Raw genomic sequence first — 21,964 nt, 5'->3', positions numbered from 1 at the left:
ACACTAGAGTCTGGCTCTGTTGCATGAGAAGAAACTGAAGAAAGGTTGTGAATAAGTCCACTGAGGCTCATACAAGTTTTGAGAACTAGGAAATGGTTAGAGAAACTGAACAACTTCCACTACAAGTTTTAATTCCCCCCCCCCCCCCCAGTTAGATTCAAATTTAGATTAAAATATTTCCTATTAAGGAGAAATAACAAGCAACACAGTCATCATTACAAAGAAAACATGGAAAAAGAATCTGGATCTTGCAGGACTAATACACTCCTGGGAGATAGGTATGATTATGGCTGAGGACAGCCTCTCAAGAGCTCAAAGACCATTTGATTAAGTTGAATATACAGGGCCTTAACAATTCTGATTAGCTGCAGGAGCTATAAGTTGACTACTCCACTGTGGAAACATAAAAGCAATTTCCTTTTATTACAGCAGTCCTCTTCCTAAATTCAGGCTTTGGAACAATTTCATCTAGCATAAGAACCTTTAAACTATTTCTGAACACAAAGACTCTCCTAGAACTGCCAGAATCTATCAAAGCTGGCAAACTCAGAAGACCAAGAAACCCAATCTGAAGTTTTAATTGTTTCAATAGTTACCAATTTATTTTTATATAAAAAAAAAAAATGGTAGCAATGTAGAATACAGCAATATTTTCTGGTTCCACACACGCAGGTTGTGAACATTCCAAGCAATGTGTACATTTTGGAAGGAGACTAGACAAGAGGATTGACCAAAATTTTACTGAACATGGGAAGTTTTTTAAAAAAGATTAAAAATTAGATATCAATAGTGTCTTCTTAATATTGCTTTCTTTACTGAAGACTGAAAAAACACTTGACTTTACAGATAGGGTTAAAAAACAGGGGAAGGGGGGTGGGGGCAGGGAACAAAAAAAAGGCTGCTACAACACTGCCATACAGTCAAAAAAACCAAATCATACTTCAATATTTGCATACTTGATAGCAGCATTCTCCCACTGAACCATATGAAACTACAGGAAGAAAACATCAAAGCAAAAAAAAAAAAAATGGCAGTTATCCATCAGTATTCAGAAACCTAGAATGAAGTCACTAAGTAGATGAACACTTATTGAGAATTAATCAGTATCTACATTCTTAGTTGTTTCCCATTCTTCTCCAACAGAAACGTGAAGTTGAGCGTCAGCTTTGCGTATTTTATTTTTGGCCGATTTGAGTTTTTTCCAGTTCATAGTTCACTGCATGCTTGGAATAGAGGGTCATTTATAAATCCTTCTACACAATGAACTTTAAGTAGACAGCTGAAAATAAAATGTACTACTTGTAAACACACAAAAAAATACAAGCTTTTTTTTGTTTTAAGTGAGCACTGGTTCCAGATAGATTATCTTCGATATCTACCCCTTTCGCCTCTGTCTCTGTCCCGGTCACAAATTCTCTCTCTCTCCCTTTCCCGATCACGGCCTCTGTCACGTTCTCTGTCTCTTCTATTATCTCTAGGACGGTCCCGTTCCCGCTCTCGGTCCCTCTCCCGAGGCCTGCTTCTTCGGCCGCTGACAACTGCTTGTGTGCGGCGAAGAAAGTCGTCTACTCTCATGTCGTAGTCGTGCTGTGATGAAAGGACAGCTGTTTTCCTTTCCCAGATTAAAAACCCCTCCCTTCCCCTATCCATAGTATTGTCCATAACTATTGGGAAAGCCCAATGTTTAATAAATAAATTTTATGTCCAGCATCCATAAGTACAAATTTATTCTTTCATCTTCAGGGCAGCACCATGTCTATGCTTCCACTGTGCAGAAGCTGAGGTGTAAATGCCAGATACCAGCAAGGGACCTGAAAGCTAAACAGCCTTCAAAGCCAGCTAACTGGATTTAACAATCTGCCCTGGTTTTTGGCATACCTGTAAGAAGTTACAAAACACAAACTTTTCTGCTGATAATCTGTTGTGCATGAGCACAAGCAATGTTACAGACTTGTAACTTCTAACCATAATCAAACTGGGCTTCGGCATGAAAATTCTCAGAGCTAGACGGTTGGAAGCGATTTTAAGCACACTCCTCAGGTTAAGAGTACATTCTGAGAATTTTGCACTTCTACATCACCTGGGAAAGAGAGAGGGGCTTTTCAAAGACTGAATAGAGACTTCCAGTGTCTAAGTGATCTTTCCAAGGAAAACTAATACAGGTCTTAAAAATACAGTTTATCAAAGTCAACACATCTCAGGTTAGGCTACATCTGTACCCCAAATTCCCACCCTGGCCTGCAGACTCACATTCCCCCCTGTCTCTGTGAACACTTACTACTCGTTTGTCTCTGTATCTTGCTTCATGTGGTACAGGATGATGTCCTGAGTATGGAGGGTGAGCTTGAGGTGGAGGTGCATGGTGCTGATAGTAAGGGTGGTGTGGTGGCTGCTCCATACCTGGATACGGTGGCTACAAGAAAGTTACAGGAAGTTTGTTGAACATTTCAAAACAAAGGAACGAACACAAGGCTGAGTGCTGGGAATTAAGAACAGAGGTTACTTTCACCCAGATGGAAGACATGACATCTAAATATATCTGACTACAGCTCCTACCTGAATGGCAGACTATTCTTCATTATGTCAGCATGCTTTACTACTACTCCACCATTGCTTTTTTACGAGTTTGGCCAACACCCTCCCCAAACCCACCTTCTTTCCACATCTGCCTTTAAGTGACATTGTACATAAAACTTCTGCTTTTCTTTTTTAAATCTATGCATATGGAATGTGAATTTTGTCCAAACCTCTTACAGAAATGAGTCTTTTCAGTACCATTCCTTATGAATATATTCCTATTTTAAATGAACAAACTTACTCTGCAAGACAAATTATTTGACAAAAGGCTAGCAGGTTTGTCTGTTGGGTTTTGTGGGTTTTTTTGTTTTTTGTTTTTTTGGGTTTTTTTTAAACAAGACATCTCTTGGCTGCTCTTTTCAATTTCTTCAATCAGGAAGGCCTTTGTTTCCCATATTACTGAAGCATCTGTTTGCATTGTTGTCACAAAGGAAGAAGGTGGAAGTGCTGGATTTTAGGATGATTACTTGAACAGCGTGCAGAATGGGAAGAGGGAAGAAAAAAAAAATGGAGTTTCTGGAGGCTTAGCTGTGTTTGAAAAACCATTTTCCTCCCAGTCCAACAACTTTGTTCATTTCCTTCAGTTACGACACCAGAGTTGTGCTTCAGCTAAGAAAAATGAGACTATAATAGCATCTCCATATCTGGCTCTGCCTTTTGCTAATTCACAGTATACAAGAGTCAAAAGACTCATTACAGTTATCCAAAATCAGGACCCTCAGGGCCAGAACTACTAAATATAACCAAAATAACTAGTTATAATGACTATTCCTCCGGACATGATGGCAAAACCATAGCTGTACAAGTTAACCAGTGAATTTCCATGTACATAGCCATAGATATGAGCACTCATACATATGCTCATCTGACTGGGAAAAAAGTGCATTTCAGTGGAGGCCTCAACACAGCAAGACTTATTTTGATTATGGTGTGCAGTACATTCTGCTATTTTCCTGCATGCTTCACTGCCATAGCCAAAAGCAAGCCACTGCACAACACCAGAACATGCCAGCCCATTCCATGAGCCTCTGCAGCAAGTCCACCTCTGATGCATTTGCTGTTTGAGAGAAAGCCAATTACTATGAATATTTAGTGGAATACAAAGTTTCCTCACACCCTCCTGTGTAAGCTAAAGGAGGGTTCCGGTATTTCCTCAGAGATTTCAGTTTCAAACCAAGGCAGATTCTTGATGCCATAGATTCTTGATGCTTACTAGAATGTGGGACTACTGCTGAGAGCTAAGTAAATTGCAGAATACTTGACATAATAATTTCTTTCCCTGAAAATTTTACATAGTTACAGCAAACATACATTTTAGGAAAAGGGAAGAGTTGAATGCACATCGAATATGCTAAACTCCTCTAGAGAGGAACAAAAAAAGCCATTTTCTACAGAGAAAAACTGAATTCAACAAGACACAAACCATTCCTTGCCATGGTGGTGGCGGTCCCATGTTGTGGAATTCCCTCACGTAATCATTGTAGGACTAAAATGAAAGACAGTAATATTAACATTTGTGATGAGCGTTCTTTGGAAGCGCAGAAAGCTGAATATAAAAAGTTCCCCCAAAGTCTGCATGCACCAACTTACCCCGTTTAAAAATACATCTCGTCGAACTCCTGAAAATCGTCTGTTGGGAATAAAAATTTGTAGAACTAAATCCAATTTATCCATACAGACAAGTTACCAGGGCATAAAATGAGTAACATGAACACACCTTACCTGTCTACTTCAGGATATCTGGGATCCTTTATATACCCTGTTCGAACATCAAGCAGTATTAATTCAGTTTACCATCCATCTCAAGTAAACAGTCTTAAAAAATATACTAATTAGAAACTGTCCTTTCATTTTGCAGAGCTATGAAGTTATGTCTACCTGTCATTACCCTCACTTTCAAAGTAACTCTCAAAAACTTACAACTTCTTGTAGGCAGAAGAGAAAAATAGTATAATGTGGTAAAAAAAAAATGCTAGAAACATACCCATAGGAACTTACACACAGTACAAACAAGGGGCTATCTGCAAATAAAGACTTGAATTTTAGTTAAATCAACTGGGAATACCCACAAATATGAAGGGTACTACTGTCCCTTGGCAGTCAGCACATGGCTGCTACTACTTACTAACTGTATACAGTAGAATGTGTTCATGTGGGCAACTCTTAAGGCTGATTTACTAATTGGTTTTGGATACAGTGTTACACAGAAAATGAAAAACAACCAAAAAACATCTGGAAAAGCCCCACCAGGCAAAGAGTTCTTACAGCTTCAGTAAATCACAGGAAGTAAACTTCAGAGAGCTCAGTAAAATGGTGCAGAACACCAGGCATGCTTATGCTAATAAAATAAGCTCCATTATTTTAAAGAATTTTGTTCCATACTCTAAACAATGGTCTTAGAAAGCCAAGGAGCAGCAACAACACCCTTTATGCATTAAAGAACATGGGCTTTGCAGTCAAGCTGGACAATTAACAGGTTTTTAAGAAAGATTTAGAAGTCTACTACTGAAACAATGGAATAAGTATTTCTAAGAGCAGCGAAACAAGATTCAGTAAATTAAATGCAAGAATTTCTCAATTGCTTTCTGGAAAAAAAAAAAAAAAAGTCTGCGATATTACCAGTGGTGTTGCTGCATTACTGCAGCAAACATTTCTTTCTGGAGAACAACAAAATTCCTTTCTCAAACTCATCATTAGACCCTCCTGTAAAATGCAGTCAAACTTCCCCCTCCCTTCCTCACGTCAAGCTTGTAAAAAAACTCTCTCCGCTAATCACAGGCTGCTAGTCAAGCAATCTCAGCTGAGTTTCCCAGTTGGAAATTTCTGATAAACATTTTAATTTGATGATTAGTGCACTGACAAGTGGGTCAAACCAATTCTTGTGCCCGTATTAACAAAGTGCTTGAGAGGATCCTTCACGACAGTGTACGCAATTCTGAGGCTCTTAAAAGGACTCAAGACTAGATTAACTCAGCTTGCTCTCTCAAACCAGTGAAACAGCGTCACTGACTTCTGCGAGAGGTGGGTTAAACCAGCAGGCAGCACTCAGAACAAGTCCCATTTTTATATCCCAGTCATTTCAATATTTTACCTTTGAATTAATAAGGATATACTAAAAGAGATAACACTTGTGAATTGGTGCACACAAATCTTCACAGTAAGATATTAACCTGGTCTTTGGTGAAACTCAGGGGGATAGTCAATCCTTGGTTTCTTTCTGCTGTTATGAATATCATAATCTTCTGGTCGACGCCTACACAAATTAGATATCAAAGATTAAACAAGGTTGCTTGGAGCATTCGTCACAGCAGAATACCTCGCAGGAATAGCTTGAGCTGCCTAGGATCTCAATTCAAAAATTCTGAATTTCATCTGCTTCAAAATGTTTTACAGCTTTAAATTTCAACTCAAATAATCAGGAATAACAGTTTGATTAAATACCCTCCACTGTTAACTTTCTGGCTACAGGAGCTTTGGTAGCTAAGGGAGGAACTCTACCCAACTGTACCTTCATAGCAAACAAAGGGTAACAAATTTGTCTGAAATGAACTCAGGCTTTAACATTGCACTTTCCAAATTACAGTTTGAAACAACCTATTAGTTAACAAAAGAATTTACAGAACTAAATACAGTGAAAATAGATGGCAAAATACATCATTACAGTCAGAGGCATGGACATTGCTGTATTTGATCGCTATAGGGTAAAGAATTCTATAAAAGGTCTAGTTCCTTAACATTTATAAATAAAACTCTGCATCCTCTGTGAAATTGCTTCTTTCACTGTAGCTCTTCTAACTGGGTAGGCCAGTGATATTATTTCTAGCAATTTCTCTTCTAAGCAATTTTATCAGCAATGCATCTGTGCCTTTCACAGAAAGTTTAAAAATGCTTAAGCTTTCTAATAATTAAAATAACTGGGGCTCCTATCTATACAAACAGCTCTTTTATGGAAGAGATTTTTTTTTTTTTTAAAGAACTTCGCTCTTGGGGAGGAAGTTTGAGTATAAAACAGTTACATTCCACTTGCTGTTATGTTAATAAAGAACAGAAATCTGACTTCTAATTTTGCTCCACCAAGGTACATAAACATTAATGGGAGGCTCCCAACACTAACATAACAGTGTTTCTAAGCACAAAGCAGCTACAAATCCATTCCCTTCCCCCCACCCCAGCAATATAAATTCTTATGACAAGAAATTAACACTTTCTTAAATCACTTAATTACTGTGCAACTTGCTCACCGAGTAAGAAGCTCATGTAGCTTTTAGTTTTATAGAGTAATTTCTCCTCCCCCTTCCCAACTTCAGTCTTTAAAGCCCACTATACCCAGTTACTAAGTTTTTTAAAATGAAAGAAGATTCTTTACTATGAGCAAAAAGCCCAAAAACCAAAGCAGTTGCATCTACAGCAAAATCAGATCAAGGAAAATAAAAGCTGGTGTAAAGAATAAACATACCGCTTTCTTGTAGTTTTGAGAGTGCATTTACGACCGGTATAATATATGATAGAAACAGTTCATATAGTAGTCCAACTACTGACTTTAAGCTGTAAGCCACATACATAAATGGAGGCCCTGGCAGGCTTGAGAAGGTGTGGTGGTGTTATATGTATAGTTTGCAGTCCATTGCAAAACCTTCACTTGTATATACTTTATTGCACTGGAAATCTCTTAGCTTTACTTCAAAAGCCATCTTGGTGTTCAGTCCTTTAAAGCCAAAAATGGGGGGGCGCTGCCAGGTTTCCTCCTACCTACTTGTTACAATGTCCTTTTTTTAAGCTCAAGGAAATGGGGACTCTTGTTGGGTATCTGTACCTACCACAGGATGTTTCCACAAAAAGGAAACTTAACCATAGGTTTCAGCCCAAACCATACATCAGTCTGTATGCAAAGTGGCTACACGGGGAAAAGGTGTTTGGCAGAAGGGCTAATATCAGTTCTTTGCAAAGACTTCTCCAATTCTGTAACAAGTTATCCCCCCTTTTTTTCTGGAAAATGATGTTAAGTTCATATAGCAGTGATCAATAACCATGTCGATCCTCTAAAAATACTTTAAGTCCACAGGTACTGCCAGCATCTGGAAAGGTTGTATATACAGACACAGCAACAGCCATTCTTTTTGGTTTGTTGCCGGGTCTCCAAGGGCCACTTGATCCCTTTTGGAAAGAACCTACTGTTTTCAGAAGCTCAGCAAGATGTGTGAATTCAGTGGTTACATGTTAGAGAATATTTGGCAATGGGGTTAACACATCACGGTGACACAATTTGAAACAGTCCCAATAATGCTCCTCTTGAATATCAAATAACTTAAATATTTTATCCTCAAAATGAGGCGGCATCTTCTGCAAAATTCTAAGTGATCCTTATAAAAGTCCCATATTTGATAAGGCTTATCCAGAGACACACCTGAAAGAAAAGGCTTTTACAAGATATTAACACATTTTTGGCATATAAATATTTTCTCCTCTCCATCTAGCCTGCTCATAATCAAGCCAAGCTTACCTACAGCTAGCATTACACGTTGCATTAGCTCAATAAATAATCTAGTCTAAACTAGACAGCACTTTAAGAGCTTTTTTCTGCAAAAGCAAAGATCCCCATTTTCCTCTTGAAAAATGACAGACCGGGGAACCATGTGAAATCCTCAATGAAGCCACAAACTTGTCCATGCAGCTTGATTTGAGGATTTTCTCTCTTCTTTATCGCAGGGAAAGCTTTGACGAATCATATTCCTCCATCACGTTATTCTGATACATGTGCTTATTATCAGTCCAAAGAACGTTTCTAACCTTCCCACGTCCCGAACGGGGTCTCGACGGGATGGGCGTCCTCTTGATCGGGGTTGTGAATGCATTCTTCTCTTGTGCCTCATTTTATGAATGACTTGATACAAGTCAATACTTTCATCGGGAGGGAAGAGAAGACAAAGTTGGGTTCCACATTCCGGCTCAATTTCCTAGAATTAGTTAGAAGTTCAGTAGTGGTTTATAAACTGAAGAAATGTAACTCTCCCCAAATACATCGACAACATACATTAAAAAACCAAAAAAAAAAACCCCGACACTTTGAAGAGATTTCAGTATCACTAGAGACAGAGCAAAATTCACTTACATTACCTTTCACTCTTTAGGCACTACTTAGAATTTTCATAAAATAGTCCAACACTTGGGGCAACCAATATCTTCCCATGATACATACAGGCCACATCAGTGTTTTGCTACAAAATCAGAGGACTGTTTTTCATCACAAAGAAAATGATCACCTATTACAGAGAGAAAAGCGACACAGGTAGGAAAAAAAATCCATCCCAGCTTCACATATAAAGCCATGGCCTGATGATGTTGACTATTACCACTCAAAAGGGAGTTCTTCAGTGTATGAAGACAGGTCCATGAAAATACCAGCTCAATGCTTGACAGCAGTCAAAACAAGCAAATTGTGTGTTCAGGATTATCAGGAAAGGAACACAGGATGAGAAAGTCATTATACCACACTGAAAGTCCATGTTCCACCTACATCCAAAATACTGGGTGCAGTTCTGACCCCTGCATCTCAAAAAATAGGGGGACAGTAGAAATGAAAAGCTTAAAAGCTGGGCACCAAGGATAAATGAATGAGTGCAACAATTTCTACATGCAACGACTGAGCAGGTCGAGTCTCTCCAGCCTAGAATAAAAGAGGAATATATGGGGTACAGGGGACAAGACGGATACAATGGGAGCATCCAACATGAGTTGTCTGGAGGAGAGAGAGACAGAGATCAACTTGTTGACTCCCTCTTCCGGTACAAGAACCCAGGCCATCAGTGAAGCTAGCAGGAGCCATGTACAAAACAATCCAAAAAAGTGCTTCTTCAACCTGGTGACTAGCAGGGCAGCAGAACACCTTTTACAAAGGATGTCGTAAATGCAAGCAGCTCAGTGTACATCCTCAGATCCATTCAGGGTTACACAAAATTTATATGGATAAATGACAACCCCTTCAGGAAATAACCTGAGTTGAAAAGCAGGGAGAGCAAGCATCAAACAACGCTTGCCCAGTACTTAACAGTACAGCAATTTTATGAAAAAAGATGAAACTCACATCTGGATTGCAACTCTGTAGTGAAGTGGACAAAACATTAAAAAATTTATTTCCCTGACCATATAACAGAAACAAAAGCTAACTGAAATACCTTTTTTTTTTAAAAAAAAGTTCACACTAAATTGAAAACAAGACCAAAAATATTGTTTTACTTCTGTTTCCAAAAGTGAATGGCCTGTGTGCAAAATAATGCACCGTCTCCATTCTTCCATAAAGTATGGGGATTATGTAACTCCCATCTTGCCTTAAGAAAGCAGAACCCATTATTTTAGTCAAGGATGGGTTACTTGATGGCAGCAGCAACATACCGGTACCCTGCTATGTCTGACAAGACAAAGAGCCACCCCACTTAAACTTTCCTTAGCATATACTTTATAATGGTAGAGTCTGTGCTCTAAGCAATACAGTGTGTGTGTGTATGTGTATATGTGTGTGTATGTATATATATATATATATATAAAGCAACACAGAACACAGCTGAAAACACCAGAACTTGTTCTAAAAAACTGATGCTACTTAAGGCTGCACACCATACAATGCAAGGCACGTTACATTTCAAATCCAAAATATCACATAGTTTTGAAGCATCAAACACTGTTTAATCACAAAGATGACAACAGAATTGTTACTGTATTGTTTTCCATTTTCTTCTTTGGCAACATCAGAAATAAGCTGAGTGCCTTTGTCACAGTACTCTATGGCAAGTAACAAGTGAGCTAAAAAGATTCCAAACCTTCTGTACATATAAAGCTGAAAGCAAGCACTAGAAGATGTGGGTTATAGAAAAAAAAATAAATTAACAAACCTGTCCATCGCGTCCAATCTTTACTGGCTTATGTTCATTCCAAGGATTGGTCAGGTGAGCAGACTTAGTGAACGGCAATTCACGCCTAAATATGCAAGTGGCATCATTTATAGTTTTGCTTCCATTTTTTTTTTTTTTTTTAAATTTAAAACGCATAAAGCAGGCCATTACATACAAAATAATCCTGTTACCCTTTGCACTGTCAGGTCTCTGAATGAACGTATTAGTAACTGAAGATTTCACTTTGACCTATTCCAATATTAACTTGTATAGTCCATGCTATGATAAGTCTATCTTATTAAAGATATTTTTTTAGTCTTTGTAAAATATCAAGATCATGCTTGCTTATTATCTCACCATCTGAATATGCTGACCAGTCTCTACGTGAGGTGGTAGCTCATGGTACCTACTGAAATAAATCCCTGAGCATCTGACCTAACTATGAACCACTTTGAGCTGCAGGTGGGAGTAACTTCCAGAACACCTTTCTGACCTAGATTTTTCTCTAATTCAAAGTCTTACCTTCCCTGTATTTAGTCTTTTTGGCAGCCCAAAGTGCTTGTACAACCATGAAATATATTTCACAGGATTGATATAGATCTTTTTCTTAAGAGAGATTTGAAACCTCTTCTCTAAGACATACTCAGTTAAATCAGTGAAGATACTGCTCACAACCTGTATGTTATGCAAAATATCTGAACTATTTCATATGTTATTTTAGAGCAGTCACATTTTCTTTTTTCAGCCAGATGCCAAGACATCAGATGAATACAGGATTTTTTCCTCTCTTATCCACAGCTGCCTATTCAAGTGAGCAGTTTTTGAGAATACAGTTTTCTGGTATCAGTGCAAGAGATCAGTGAAGAAACACAATCAAGTTTTAAAAAGCTCTAAATTAATTCATTCTCTACATTAACTCTCTACATTGAAAAAAAATTAAGACAGGAACAGACCCGAATCCTCAGTAACACGGAGGCATTGATGTGGGGAAATTGGCAAACAGATCTCCGATTGAATTGAATTTTCAAAAGGATGCTGTCAACACTTGAGTGAGCAATGCACAGAAATGGTATTTTAATGTCTTGTAACTAAACAGCAACATAAATGAACCATTATTTACCTGCAAATCCAGTCAATTTTAAAGACACCTCCCAACATTTTTGCATTCATTCCTGCAGGTAGCACCCAGTGTATAGGTGATCCTCCATGATGGGACTCTGAAGACAGTCTTGCAAATCCTAAAGGATTTCACATTAATTGTAACAAAGGCACAACAGAAAAACTACTGCACATAAAACTCACTTTCACTTACTTACCTTGGTAATAGCTCACTTTCCTTACCTTGGAATTTGCCACTCTCTCTTACAGAAAATATCAAAATAACACTCCTCGCTGATCTAAATGCAGCATTAAGCTTCTTTTCATTCACTGGAAGTGTCGACCATACTCCCTGAAACAAAACAACCCCCACCCCACCACCAAAATATAAGAGTTCATCTCAAGTGATTGAGTTAGCAGAAGTATATAGTACAGATCAGGAAAACAAGACTAGACTAGCGTTCTGGGACAGAAGATAATGGGAAGAGAACAGTATTGCTAAATTCACTTCCTTCAGAAAATACTTTTAGCCTGCCCTATGATAAAACTTTTAAAACACTGGCCTTTCAATCTTTTTTGATCACTGCAGATGCATTTAGTCCATCTATAAGGCTTCATTTATAATTACAATGATGGACAGATACATGAAAACCTTTGCATTTAGTATTTTTAATGTATGACTTTAGGAGTCATGTATTATATAGTACAAACAAATTACGAAAAACCGGCAGCATATATACTGAAAGGTGGGCAGGTGGACTTCAGTAGCCTTCTTAGTTTGACAGACTTGTTCAGGACAGTTTGCAGACTTTAAAACTCTTTTAATGAAAGGCCAGAAACATGAAAGACACCAGACCAACATTTTAAATTGGCAAGACAGCTTAAAACATCCCAGCCTCTCACATCCCCACTTACTAATTCCTACCTTTTCCCTTTCAACAGCCATTGCATAGCCATGCACAATAAAACCCTATTTGTTTTAAGGTACCAAACTGAGCTGAGCTATAGAATACCAGTCTGCAGCATAACTTTTCATTTTAAGTTTAACTCCCCAGTCCATTCTAGGAAAACTCAGAGGAAAAGCTTATTCTGGTTTAATATGTTCAGACTTCAGAATATGATCTAGGATCTATCAAAGAAAACATCCCTTCCTTTTTTATTCTAGATATGTTCTCATGTCCTACTCTGTGTTCAGCTTAGTGTTTGCCTGACTGACAATTCATTAGTCACCAGAGAAGTATTTGGGTTTTTTTTACAAGCTTTCAGTCAGATGTATATTGCTTTAGGCTGTTTGTGAAACCCTTCTGTGAACTAGAACAACTTACTACACTGGAATCACAAAAGCCAGTTCCATGAAAGTGAAGTGGCAAAGCACTGATGCCTGTACACAGAGAGACAAAGCAACCACTCCAAGAAATTCAGGAACAAGGATGCTGTTGCAGCCCCAAGGGTGGATGAGGCACAGAAAGCATACACTCCTCTAGAGAGCTGAAGCAAACACCAGTCAGAATGGTGTGCACTGCACAGATTAGACCCAAAGTGGAGGGGGAAGGCGGGGGCAAACCTATCCCGGAATTTTAAGATTCATTTAATCGTTTTAAAGCTATTCTATTTTAGAAAGCATTCATTAATATAATCACCTACTTTGTGTATATTGTATAACAGTAAATCATCTATTTTCTCTACAAGCTGTTCCAAATAACACAAGCAAATACAAAACCACCAGAGTGGCCTAGCGCCATTCCTCAGCAGCTGAAGACCAGCGCACTGGAAACCCTCCCAAAAAACTCCCTTACATCAGCACTGCCAAGCACACATTTCTGCAATATGGCTTTACATCCCTGAATCAACTGAAAAAAATTACTGTTATAGCATTGGATGAAAGCCAAAATAACCTGAACCTCCTCACAGTACAGCGATATGAACACAGGTACTGATGAAAGGGAGAAAATACCATCACAGCATTCCCAATAGAGTCTGACTTAGGACATTATCAAACAGACCTTGAAGCCCCTTTTTAACCTACTCTTATCAAGATAAATGACTGATGGTCTAGAAACTTTTCCAGGTTACAGTGGAAGCAGAATAGCTACCCTTGAAAAATCAAGGAACAATAGCTTTCATCCTTTCAAGATCTGAGCGATGGAGATAAGAATGTATCTATCTATATGCTTTTCTATAGTAAGGTGGGTGTGTCTAAAAATAGACTAAGTGATCAGTTTGAAAAAAATTCAACATACCTTTGCTTTAGCAAGTGATACATTTTCATGGTTATTACTCTTGATGAGAAAGAATCTTGCATCTTGGAGAATGTATTTAAGTTTACTTGTTTGGTCTGAAAAAAACAAAGTGTCAAATAAGCTGAACTGTAAATATTTATAGTTGTCAAAAACATTGTTTTGAGTGTAGGTAGTTGCTTCCTTCAAAATACACTGTAACCCACCCAGTTCCTACCTATGTATTATCACAGTCAACCACCCAACTTGCAGCATAAGCTGTAGAGCACAAAATGCCAGGGGAAACCAAATCAAAACTAAAACTTATAATATTCAGATAAAGAAAAAAAAAATAATATCAGCATGATTCAGTGATGTTCCGATATACAGGACTTATTTTCTCTCTTAAGAATCTTTGGATAAATACTGGGTAACATTTGTATCAGCATGAGTGGCCCAACAGAGAATGCTGAAATGTTCCTCTTTTCAGATGTAAGCACTTTATTTTTTGCTTTGCCACCTCTGCAAGGAGCAAAGTGACTGAACTTTTTGCATATTGCTCTAAACAAGTGCAAAATCAAGATTCACTCGTTATGCTCAGAACAATTACGCGCTCAAAGTGATTTATATCGGAACATTACTACTTACAGGTAATTTAATGAACAGAGACGATGGCTTGCTATGGGGCATGCATTAAAAATTCAAATTTAAATGATACCTTTTTGGACAGCACGAACGGAAGATGATAATTTCTCATGCTTCTTTTCTGAACCTGTGTTTAGCCAAAGTACATTTGTTCAGATTGAGCCTTAATAGAGATAATATACAATTTCTACAGCCTTGTCACATACAATTTTCATTCATGACAAATTATGCTTTCTAGCGCGCACCCACACACACAAAAAAATACTATTCAATGTGCACGAGTGTTTTGTTTTGGTTTTTTGGTTTTGTTTTTGGGTTGTTTGGTTTGGGTTTGTTTTTTTAAAATAGTATTTGAACAATTTCCTACTCAGAAAACTAGTCACTGAATCATCATCTTCCAAGTTAAAAAAAAAAAAGTGAAAATTTCACTTAAGCAACAGAATAGCATTAAAGTAACAAGAAAGCCTACTTCCCCCCAAAGGTATCCACACACAACATGCCAGAAGTCAATACCAAATTATACAAAGCTACATATCCCATAAATCTCTACAGCCAGTTACATTTATTTTAGATTACACATTAAGATTTGATGCAAGTCAGAATGACAAGCAATAAAAGGAAAGTATACCTGCATATGATTCTGATGCAGAACTTCCACTTCTGTCAAAAACAATCGGAGAGATACCTCTAGCTCTCTTCCTTTCCTTCTTTTTCTCATCTAAAAAAAACCCCAAAACATAACAAATATCAAGTGGCAGGTAGAATTGAGATAAAAAGCACCGAGACAGGAAAATAACATCTATAATAGCGAAGTTAGCATTTGGCTTGCACATGAAAATTGTGGTTGCTGCCCCAGAACTATCACGGACAAAGTAAATACTAATTACTTAAGCTTTTCATTCACAAAAGGAAGACAAATGCCACAAATCTAGTAATTCCTGCAAAGTTTTGAGAGACAATTTATCTTCTAGGTGTTTTAGCTTTTCTCTCCAGCCTTCAGCCAATTTGCAACACAGAGAACAAACTGTGTCGCAACAGTGATAGAGGCTCATTCACTCGGAGCTCAACAAAATGGCAGGAAGTACGAAAAGAAAACACCGTGGCACACAGGCAACTACTTCCATTCTTAAAAGGGTTATACTATAGAGCTTTTTAGAACAGTTATTACAGCTTGTCTTTAGGTTACACTTTTCTATTCTCTAATTCCTAACAGCAGAACTAAGCCAAAATAGGCATTAAACAGGATGACCACCTATGGAGATTTCAGACAAGGAAGATACACAAGAATCTTAACAGGATTGCAAGCCACGTTCTCAAAAAAACCCCACCCCAAAACCCAAACAAAACTAAACAGTCAAACTCAAAAGCATTTACGTCATTAATGCTTCACATCTGTAAGTAAGGACCAGTAATATACAACTGTGAAGCATCTGTTTCTAGTTTCTGCTTAAAGCATTTCTCTAAGTTTGCTCTAATAGCTAATAGTTTCAACTTAGGTTTAGATTCCCTATGCTAAAGGCAGCCGCTAGTTAAGACTCAACTATCCTTCCCTCGGGAGATGGTGTTTCTACTACACCAGTCTGCCTGGTCACTCATCAGGATGAATACAGAACAGCTCAACACCAACATGAAATTAATCGTATGAGAAAGGATGCCATTAGATACCTAAGAAAATACTAATTCAGACATTTCAAAGCATTGAACAGCAAGGACAAAGCAATCAAGAACACTATTAATCCTCAGCATGGTAATACTGATGATATTCACAAGTTTTGGTGTAAGGAAATACCACTTTTCAGTAGATTTTTTTTTTCCTTTTTTTGGCCTATATTTTATAATTAATATCTTACTGACTTGTGCTACTAAGGCTTACTTTTGACATAGTCAGGAAGTGGTTATTTTTAAAAGCACCCGAGCTTTCAATAGCAAGGCATTTTGTGTTACCTACCTGATGCATCTGAACCAGATCCAGATCTGACTGATCCATCTGTGAAAGAGGCAGATTCAGAATCAGAATCGCTGGCTTCACTTCGTGTGTCATAGTCATTTCCTTCCTTCTGATCTCGTTCATCCTGTTCATATTCTTCTTCATCCTCCTCCCCATCCTCTTCCACCTCTTCATCCTCCTCCCCTTCATCATCTTCCTCTTCTTCCATTCCTTCCTCCTCGTTCTCTGTATTGCCTTGTTCAGAGGAACCACTACTGCCAGTCTCGTGATCTGAACAATATTCCTCAGAGTTCACCTCTTCTTTAGAAGAGTGGCTGGATCTGCTTGGTCTTCTATCCACATCATGCCTGATTCTCTGATGTTTAAAGAAAAAGTGAATCAGCGGTCATATAACACTGTCAGGATGCACACACAGTCCTAAGAGAATGTGCCTTATAAAAGTCTCATATAATTGCTCTATTTATAAGGCAGCAAGAATATTTAATACCTCTGAACCATCTGGTGTAGAAGACTTCGCCCTTCTGTCAATATCCCTCTTCCTCATGCAAGTTTTGTCTGGTTGTCCTTTATAAGGTTCCCTGGAACTGCTTGACATGCGCGTCTTTCGATCACCATCTGGGCGCTTGTTTCTATCGGACCTCTGGTACTCCTCATTCTTGTATTCTGATACTGGTTTTCCTTTCGTACTCACTATTCTCTTGTTATTGCTAACTGATGAACTAGGAGGCTTTGGCATCATCTGCCTTGATGAATGCACAGAAGGTTTCTGTCTCTTGTTTTCAGCGTTTTCCATCCTGTCAGTTTTTCTTTTTGATCCTTAAATAGAAAGAGATACCAAGTTCAATGTTATTCTGTGTATCAATCCAAAAGCTGTGCAGAGGTTCCTAGTTTCTCTACTTTGGTTAATTTCCCTGTGGCAGTCATAGGTAGCATCTTCCACTTGCAGGCTTTCCAACAACACTCAAAACTACTCGTTAGCAACAGCTCCTGTTCTAAAACATACATTTTACTTTAAAAGAGCAATCTTTTAGGCTTTCATAGGCGTTTGCTAAATTTTATATATGGGAATGCTAAATTAAATGCTTATGGGATTGACCTAAAGCCGAATCAGGAACTGAGCTGGAACCAGACTTATGGGACCCCCTTGCTCCATTTCTACTTCACAGTCATCATGCAACAGCAAGTGAATTCCCAACTAGCCAGACTCAGCAATTGCTTTTGAGACAAAAGGAAACCTAGTTAACTGTGTGCTTGGAAGGTCAGGTGGAAAAGCAGGTGTCCAAGAAATAGAGACTTTTGGAACTCCTTCACTCTTTGAATCTGGTTATAGGAGTCACTACTTCAAAGACTTTAACCCTAATAAGAAACTGGTTTTTACCATTTACATGCCCACAGGATATCTACTACCAAAGTCACCTACCCTTTTTCTCACTTTTATCTTGCTCGCTGTCAGGGTTATACAACTCATCATCTTGATCAGGAGCATCAGTCAAAATGTCATCCAGAACATTCAGTTCACCATCTAAAAACAAAGTTAAAAATAATTATAAAAAGTCCAGATATGTAAACTACAGTAGAAGTACTATTTACAAGCCCAAACATTTGCTTTAGGGTTACAGATCTGCCACAAGGCAACAATTAACATCCTCTTGATTTATTTCCACAATTTCAGTTGTAAGGATCTAACAAAGCGCATTAAAGAATTAAAATACGTCACAGGATGCATTTAGGCCTCTGAATAAGGTCCAAGTTGGCTCCTCATGTCATACAAGCTTTGCAGAAAAGCTGACCTACAAATGAAAGATTAATGAAAAAGCCTGTACAATATTTGAGATAAAGGAGACTAGGAGATACTCGGAGTGCCATAAGCAAAGAGGAGTGACCTCTCATCTCAAAATCCTAAAGATCTTGCACCTTAAAATACCTCCATTCCTACTCCATTATTTTTCTTGTCATCGCTGCATTAGAAGGGTGAGTTTTGTGGTTCACTTACAAGTAGAAAAAAAATGCAACAGGGAAAGTTAGCAAGAGCGTGAGCTAGGTCACCCCACTGAAGAAGGGAAAAGTAGTACTTATTTGCTGCATAATTCATTCTGAGCTGTTCTGAAAAAAACTACAACTAATTCACGTTGGTGAAAGGGTAAAAGTTTAAGGAAATTCATGCTAGAAGCAGTAAATGACCACACTTGGTCACACAACTTTTAAAATTTGTCACTGTTTCTGACTGTTTCACTTTGCTTGCAAAGGATTCACCAGCTTAAAGGCAGTAGATCTACATTTCAAGCAATAAAAAGAGTGAAGTAAGACCAAGCATGCAAAGGGAAAAATAATAGAAAATATATTAATTTTGGAATCTCATACTTCTCCTAAACTCTGAAATTCTTAGCTCTTTTCACTTTATATTGCTACGACTGACTCTACTTTCTGTGTTCAAGAATAGGAAAGCAGAGCAAACTCCAAGGATTCAGCTAGTTAACAGTATCTATAGAAGACACATTGTACAACATAATAAAGCAGCAGGTAAGAACTCCTGTACTGGACAAGATCAGGGTAAGCCAGCAAACGAAATTCTCCAGAGTTTGGCAACTTGTCTATCTACCTCAAAATCTTGAGCTGTGCCACAATAGAAGTTTTACAGCTTGTTATTAATGAAAGGCACAATCTGTACGAGAAAAAAAAGGTAGTACTATAATTGTATCTCTAGTATATACTACTGAATCCGAAGCCAGCATGTGTGCTAGCTTTCCTGCTGGCATTTCTCCACATTTTCTGTGGTAGGGAAAAATATAGACTGAACTGAACAACTGCTGTAGCTGATGCAAAAGGAAGCAGTAGAGAGGTGGAACAAGCCTTTCCCTGGCAGTTTACAGTTAGAGGGCATTTAAATATAACATGAAGCTACACCATAATTCTCTTGGGTACCTCCCTTTGTGTATGTAGATACCTATATATGCACAGCAAATATTCTTGCTGTTACCAATAAGATACAGAAGTCAGATTCATGGCTGTTCAACTGCTAAACGCAGGCCGCAATTTCCTGGCTTGCATTATGCTTCCCCATGGAAGACCAGGCAAGTTCAAAGAACGAGATTTTTTTACTGGAGACTAACAAAAAAGATGCGCACTAGGATTAGAATATTAAATATATCACTCATCTCAGATTACATGTATTGAACCTTAGTTTTGCTCCCCTTCTGGTGAGGCAACAGCATACTTGAGTAAACTAACTTTCACCTAGCTACTGCAGTAGCATTTAGATGTGCTTAAAGACCCATCTATCAGCTGGTTCAGAAACAAAAGAGAAAATAAGGAAAATTTAATGGAATAAGCAAGTCTGACACATACTGTTTGATGAATCCCTTCCAGTTTAAGTGGGCCTGATGTATAGTTGGAACCTTAAACAAGTACGGGAAAGACACGAGCAGGATGAGTTCCCCTCACACCCCTTTCTGTAGATACATCTATTGGATTTATTTAAAAATAAATTTCCAGATTTATTTAGTAGTCTGGTGATGCAAAAAGGGCAATCTGAATACACAGTTCCCATCTCTCACTTGACCGACTGACTTCCACAAGATGACTCCACCCACTGAACTGTCACTTAGTGTTCAACCTGGTAAGCTGAATTATCTCCCGGATCAAGATAAGCATCAAGAAGCACAAAAAGATACACAGAAAAACCGGTAGAGGCCAGATTTCTTACAGTTCATCACTGCTGAAGGAGGAAGGTCCAAATAAGTCTTTTTCATTACAGACACTCCCAACTGGGGTCTCCTGCAACTCATCTTTCATTGATTCAAGGCGTGTGTGTTGGATCCTACCACGAATAAATTTAACTCAACTGAAACAGCAGGGAAGTAACCTGGGGAGGTCATTTTTCCTCTGCTGGCTGTAGCTGTTAAATCTATTCAGGGAAGGGTCCAAGCAAAAATCTGATTTGGCAAGCAAAGGAGGTAAGACCAGGCAATTTCAAACTAAAAGGGTATGCAAGACTTATTTCCACTTTTTTAAAGCAGTGAAATAGCAATTCTCTTCCAAAAGGAACATAAAAATAACGTTGCATTTACAGTAGAAATAAGTTCAGTTACAAACCAATGTGCATCGGTCAGAATCATCCCTTTCATAGGACAGAAAACTAAAAGCAAATTAAAATAAGAAATAGAGAAACATTTCTTGTCTGCTACTCATGACTTGACCACTGCTAGTAATTTAAACAACACCCCCACCCCCAAAGAATAAAAAAATTCAAGCCCATCCGGATAAATGAATATACAAGTAGAAATTTATAGATGACAATAGTAAACATTCCAATTTCACTGTTTATCCATGGTGGCACATCACCTCTGTTTCAACACAACCTGATCGTATCCCATCCCACCAGTCTTACAATAACAACGTTAAGAATCAAACACCTGAAATAATTTTACTTATCAGTTTTTTAAAAATCCAGTGGGACTTCTCCATGTGATCTAGTTTCACAATAAATATTAGAGACAACAAACTTCCACCACTCTGTAAAAGACATTTTATCCTGCAAAAACTTTTCATGAAAAGTATTCCATAGAAATCCAAAACAATCTAAACTAAACCACAACACCACAGTGACCCTTTACCTTTTTTATAACTTTGCTTTTTGGTGGTTAGTGCAGATAACAGCAATCTTCTCCATCTAAACTTTGTTTCTAATTCTTAGATAGGCTATTTTGCAAGGACTAACTCATATAACCTTATAGGCAACATGCGGATCACTTCAGCTTCCATGTACACTGACAAGCAGTTGTAAGACCTGTGAATATACGTTACCCCGCAAACGTTTAATTCCTTTAATTCAAACTTATTTACCCACAGTGCCCAGAAAGCATAACTGACTGCAAAAAGCCGAGCAAACACCACAAGAATTGCATTCAAACGTCAGCTTCTGATTGCTAAAGTAACTACGTCCCTCAGCAGAAAATCCTGTAAAAATACGGCTAGGGATGCAAACAGAATTAAAGAAAAGCAAATACTTTCTGCAAGAAGCAGCAGTAATTCACTGCTAAAAACGTTAAACTGATGGCCTACAAACTTACTTCTAATTTCCACTGTCCAAGTCACCTTGCCCCAGGCCCGCTGCCGCCAGGGCATCACGTTACGGCACGATGGCCCTATCGCCTCCAGCACCCCAGCACACAACAGGGAGCACTTCCCCACACGCCACGTCTAAAGACTACGAAAATCGTTCTCGAAGAGGACCTCCCGGCCCCACCGGCGAGCCCCTCCGCTCTCCTCACAGACGTCTCCCAGAGTGAAGGCCCAGCACCAGCATCCAAGCAGGCCTCAGGCAGAGGAGGCGGGCTGGGAGGGGGGAGAGGAATGGCTTAGGCGGGAGGGGCCTACCTGGGCCATCCCCCCTCCCCAGAGCCTAACCACTGCCCCCACCCCAGTACCTTTTTCCTCCCGGCTATCAGCCGCCATGCCGCCGCGACGCTTCGAGCGCCTAAGATGGAGACTCCCTCTTCCTGCACGTAACGATTCCCTCTTCCCAGAATGCACCGCTTTGTTTACGCTCCGCGCGTTACAGGGCGGCGCGTGCGCGGAGGGAGGGGGCGGGGCGG

The 21,964-nt window shown here is 38.7% G+C and overlaps 1 protein-coding gene across 2 annotated transcripts; it reads right to left on the bottom strand.

The window, feature by feature from the left end:
• Positions 1-1,062: 1,062 nt before the first annotated feature.
• Positions 1,063-21,913, bottom strand: YTHDC1 (YTH domain containing 1). 2 transcript variants are annotated; one of them, XM_026847553.1, is made up of 17 exons: positions 21,797-21,913; positions 17,791-17,892; positions 16,858-17,186; positions 16,371-16,725; positions 15,051-15,140; positions 14,496-14,549; positions 13,802-13,896; positions 11,805-11,913; positions 11,584-11,701; positions 10,464-10,548; positions 8,365-8,531; positions 5,748-5,830; positions 4,300-4,336; positions 4,168-4,207; positions 4,001-4,063; positions 2,279-2,413; positions 1,063-1,587 (listed from the first exon to the last, which is right to left on the bottom strand). In XM_026847553.1, exons 1-17 carry the CDS (start codon positions 21,822-21,824, stop codon positions 1,363-1,365), a joined length of 2,115 nt encoding a protein of 704 aa, XP_026703354.1. In that variant the 5' UTR covers positions 21,825-21,913; the 3' UTR covers positions 1,063-1,362. The 2 variants fall into 2 exon arrangements, with proteins under 2 accessions (XP_026703354.1, XP_026703355.1); XM_026847554.1 differs by lacking the exon at positions 14,496-14,549.
• Positions 21,914-21,964: the final 51 nt, after the last annotated feature.

Source organism: Athene cunicularia, assembly GCF_003259725.1.
Source record: "Athene cunicularia isolate RWA chromosome 4 unlocalized genomic scaffold, athCun1 chr4_part2, whole genome shotgun sequence".
NCBI classification, from domain to species: Eukaryota; Metazoa; Chordata; class Aves; order Strigiformes; family Strigidae; genus Athene; species Athene cunicularia.
The sequence above is the reverse complement of the archived record's forward strand: the minus strand, read 5'-3'. Positions and strand labels throughout refer to the sequence as shown.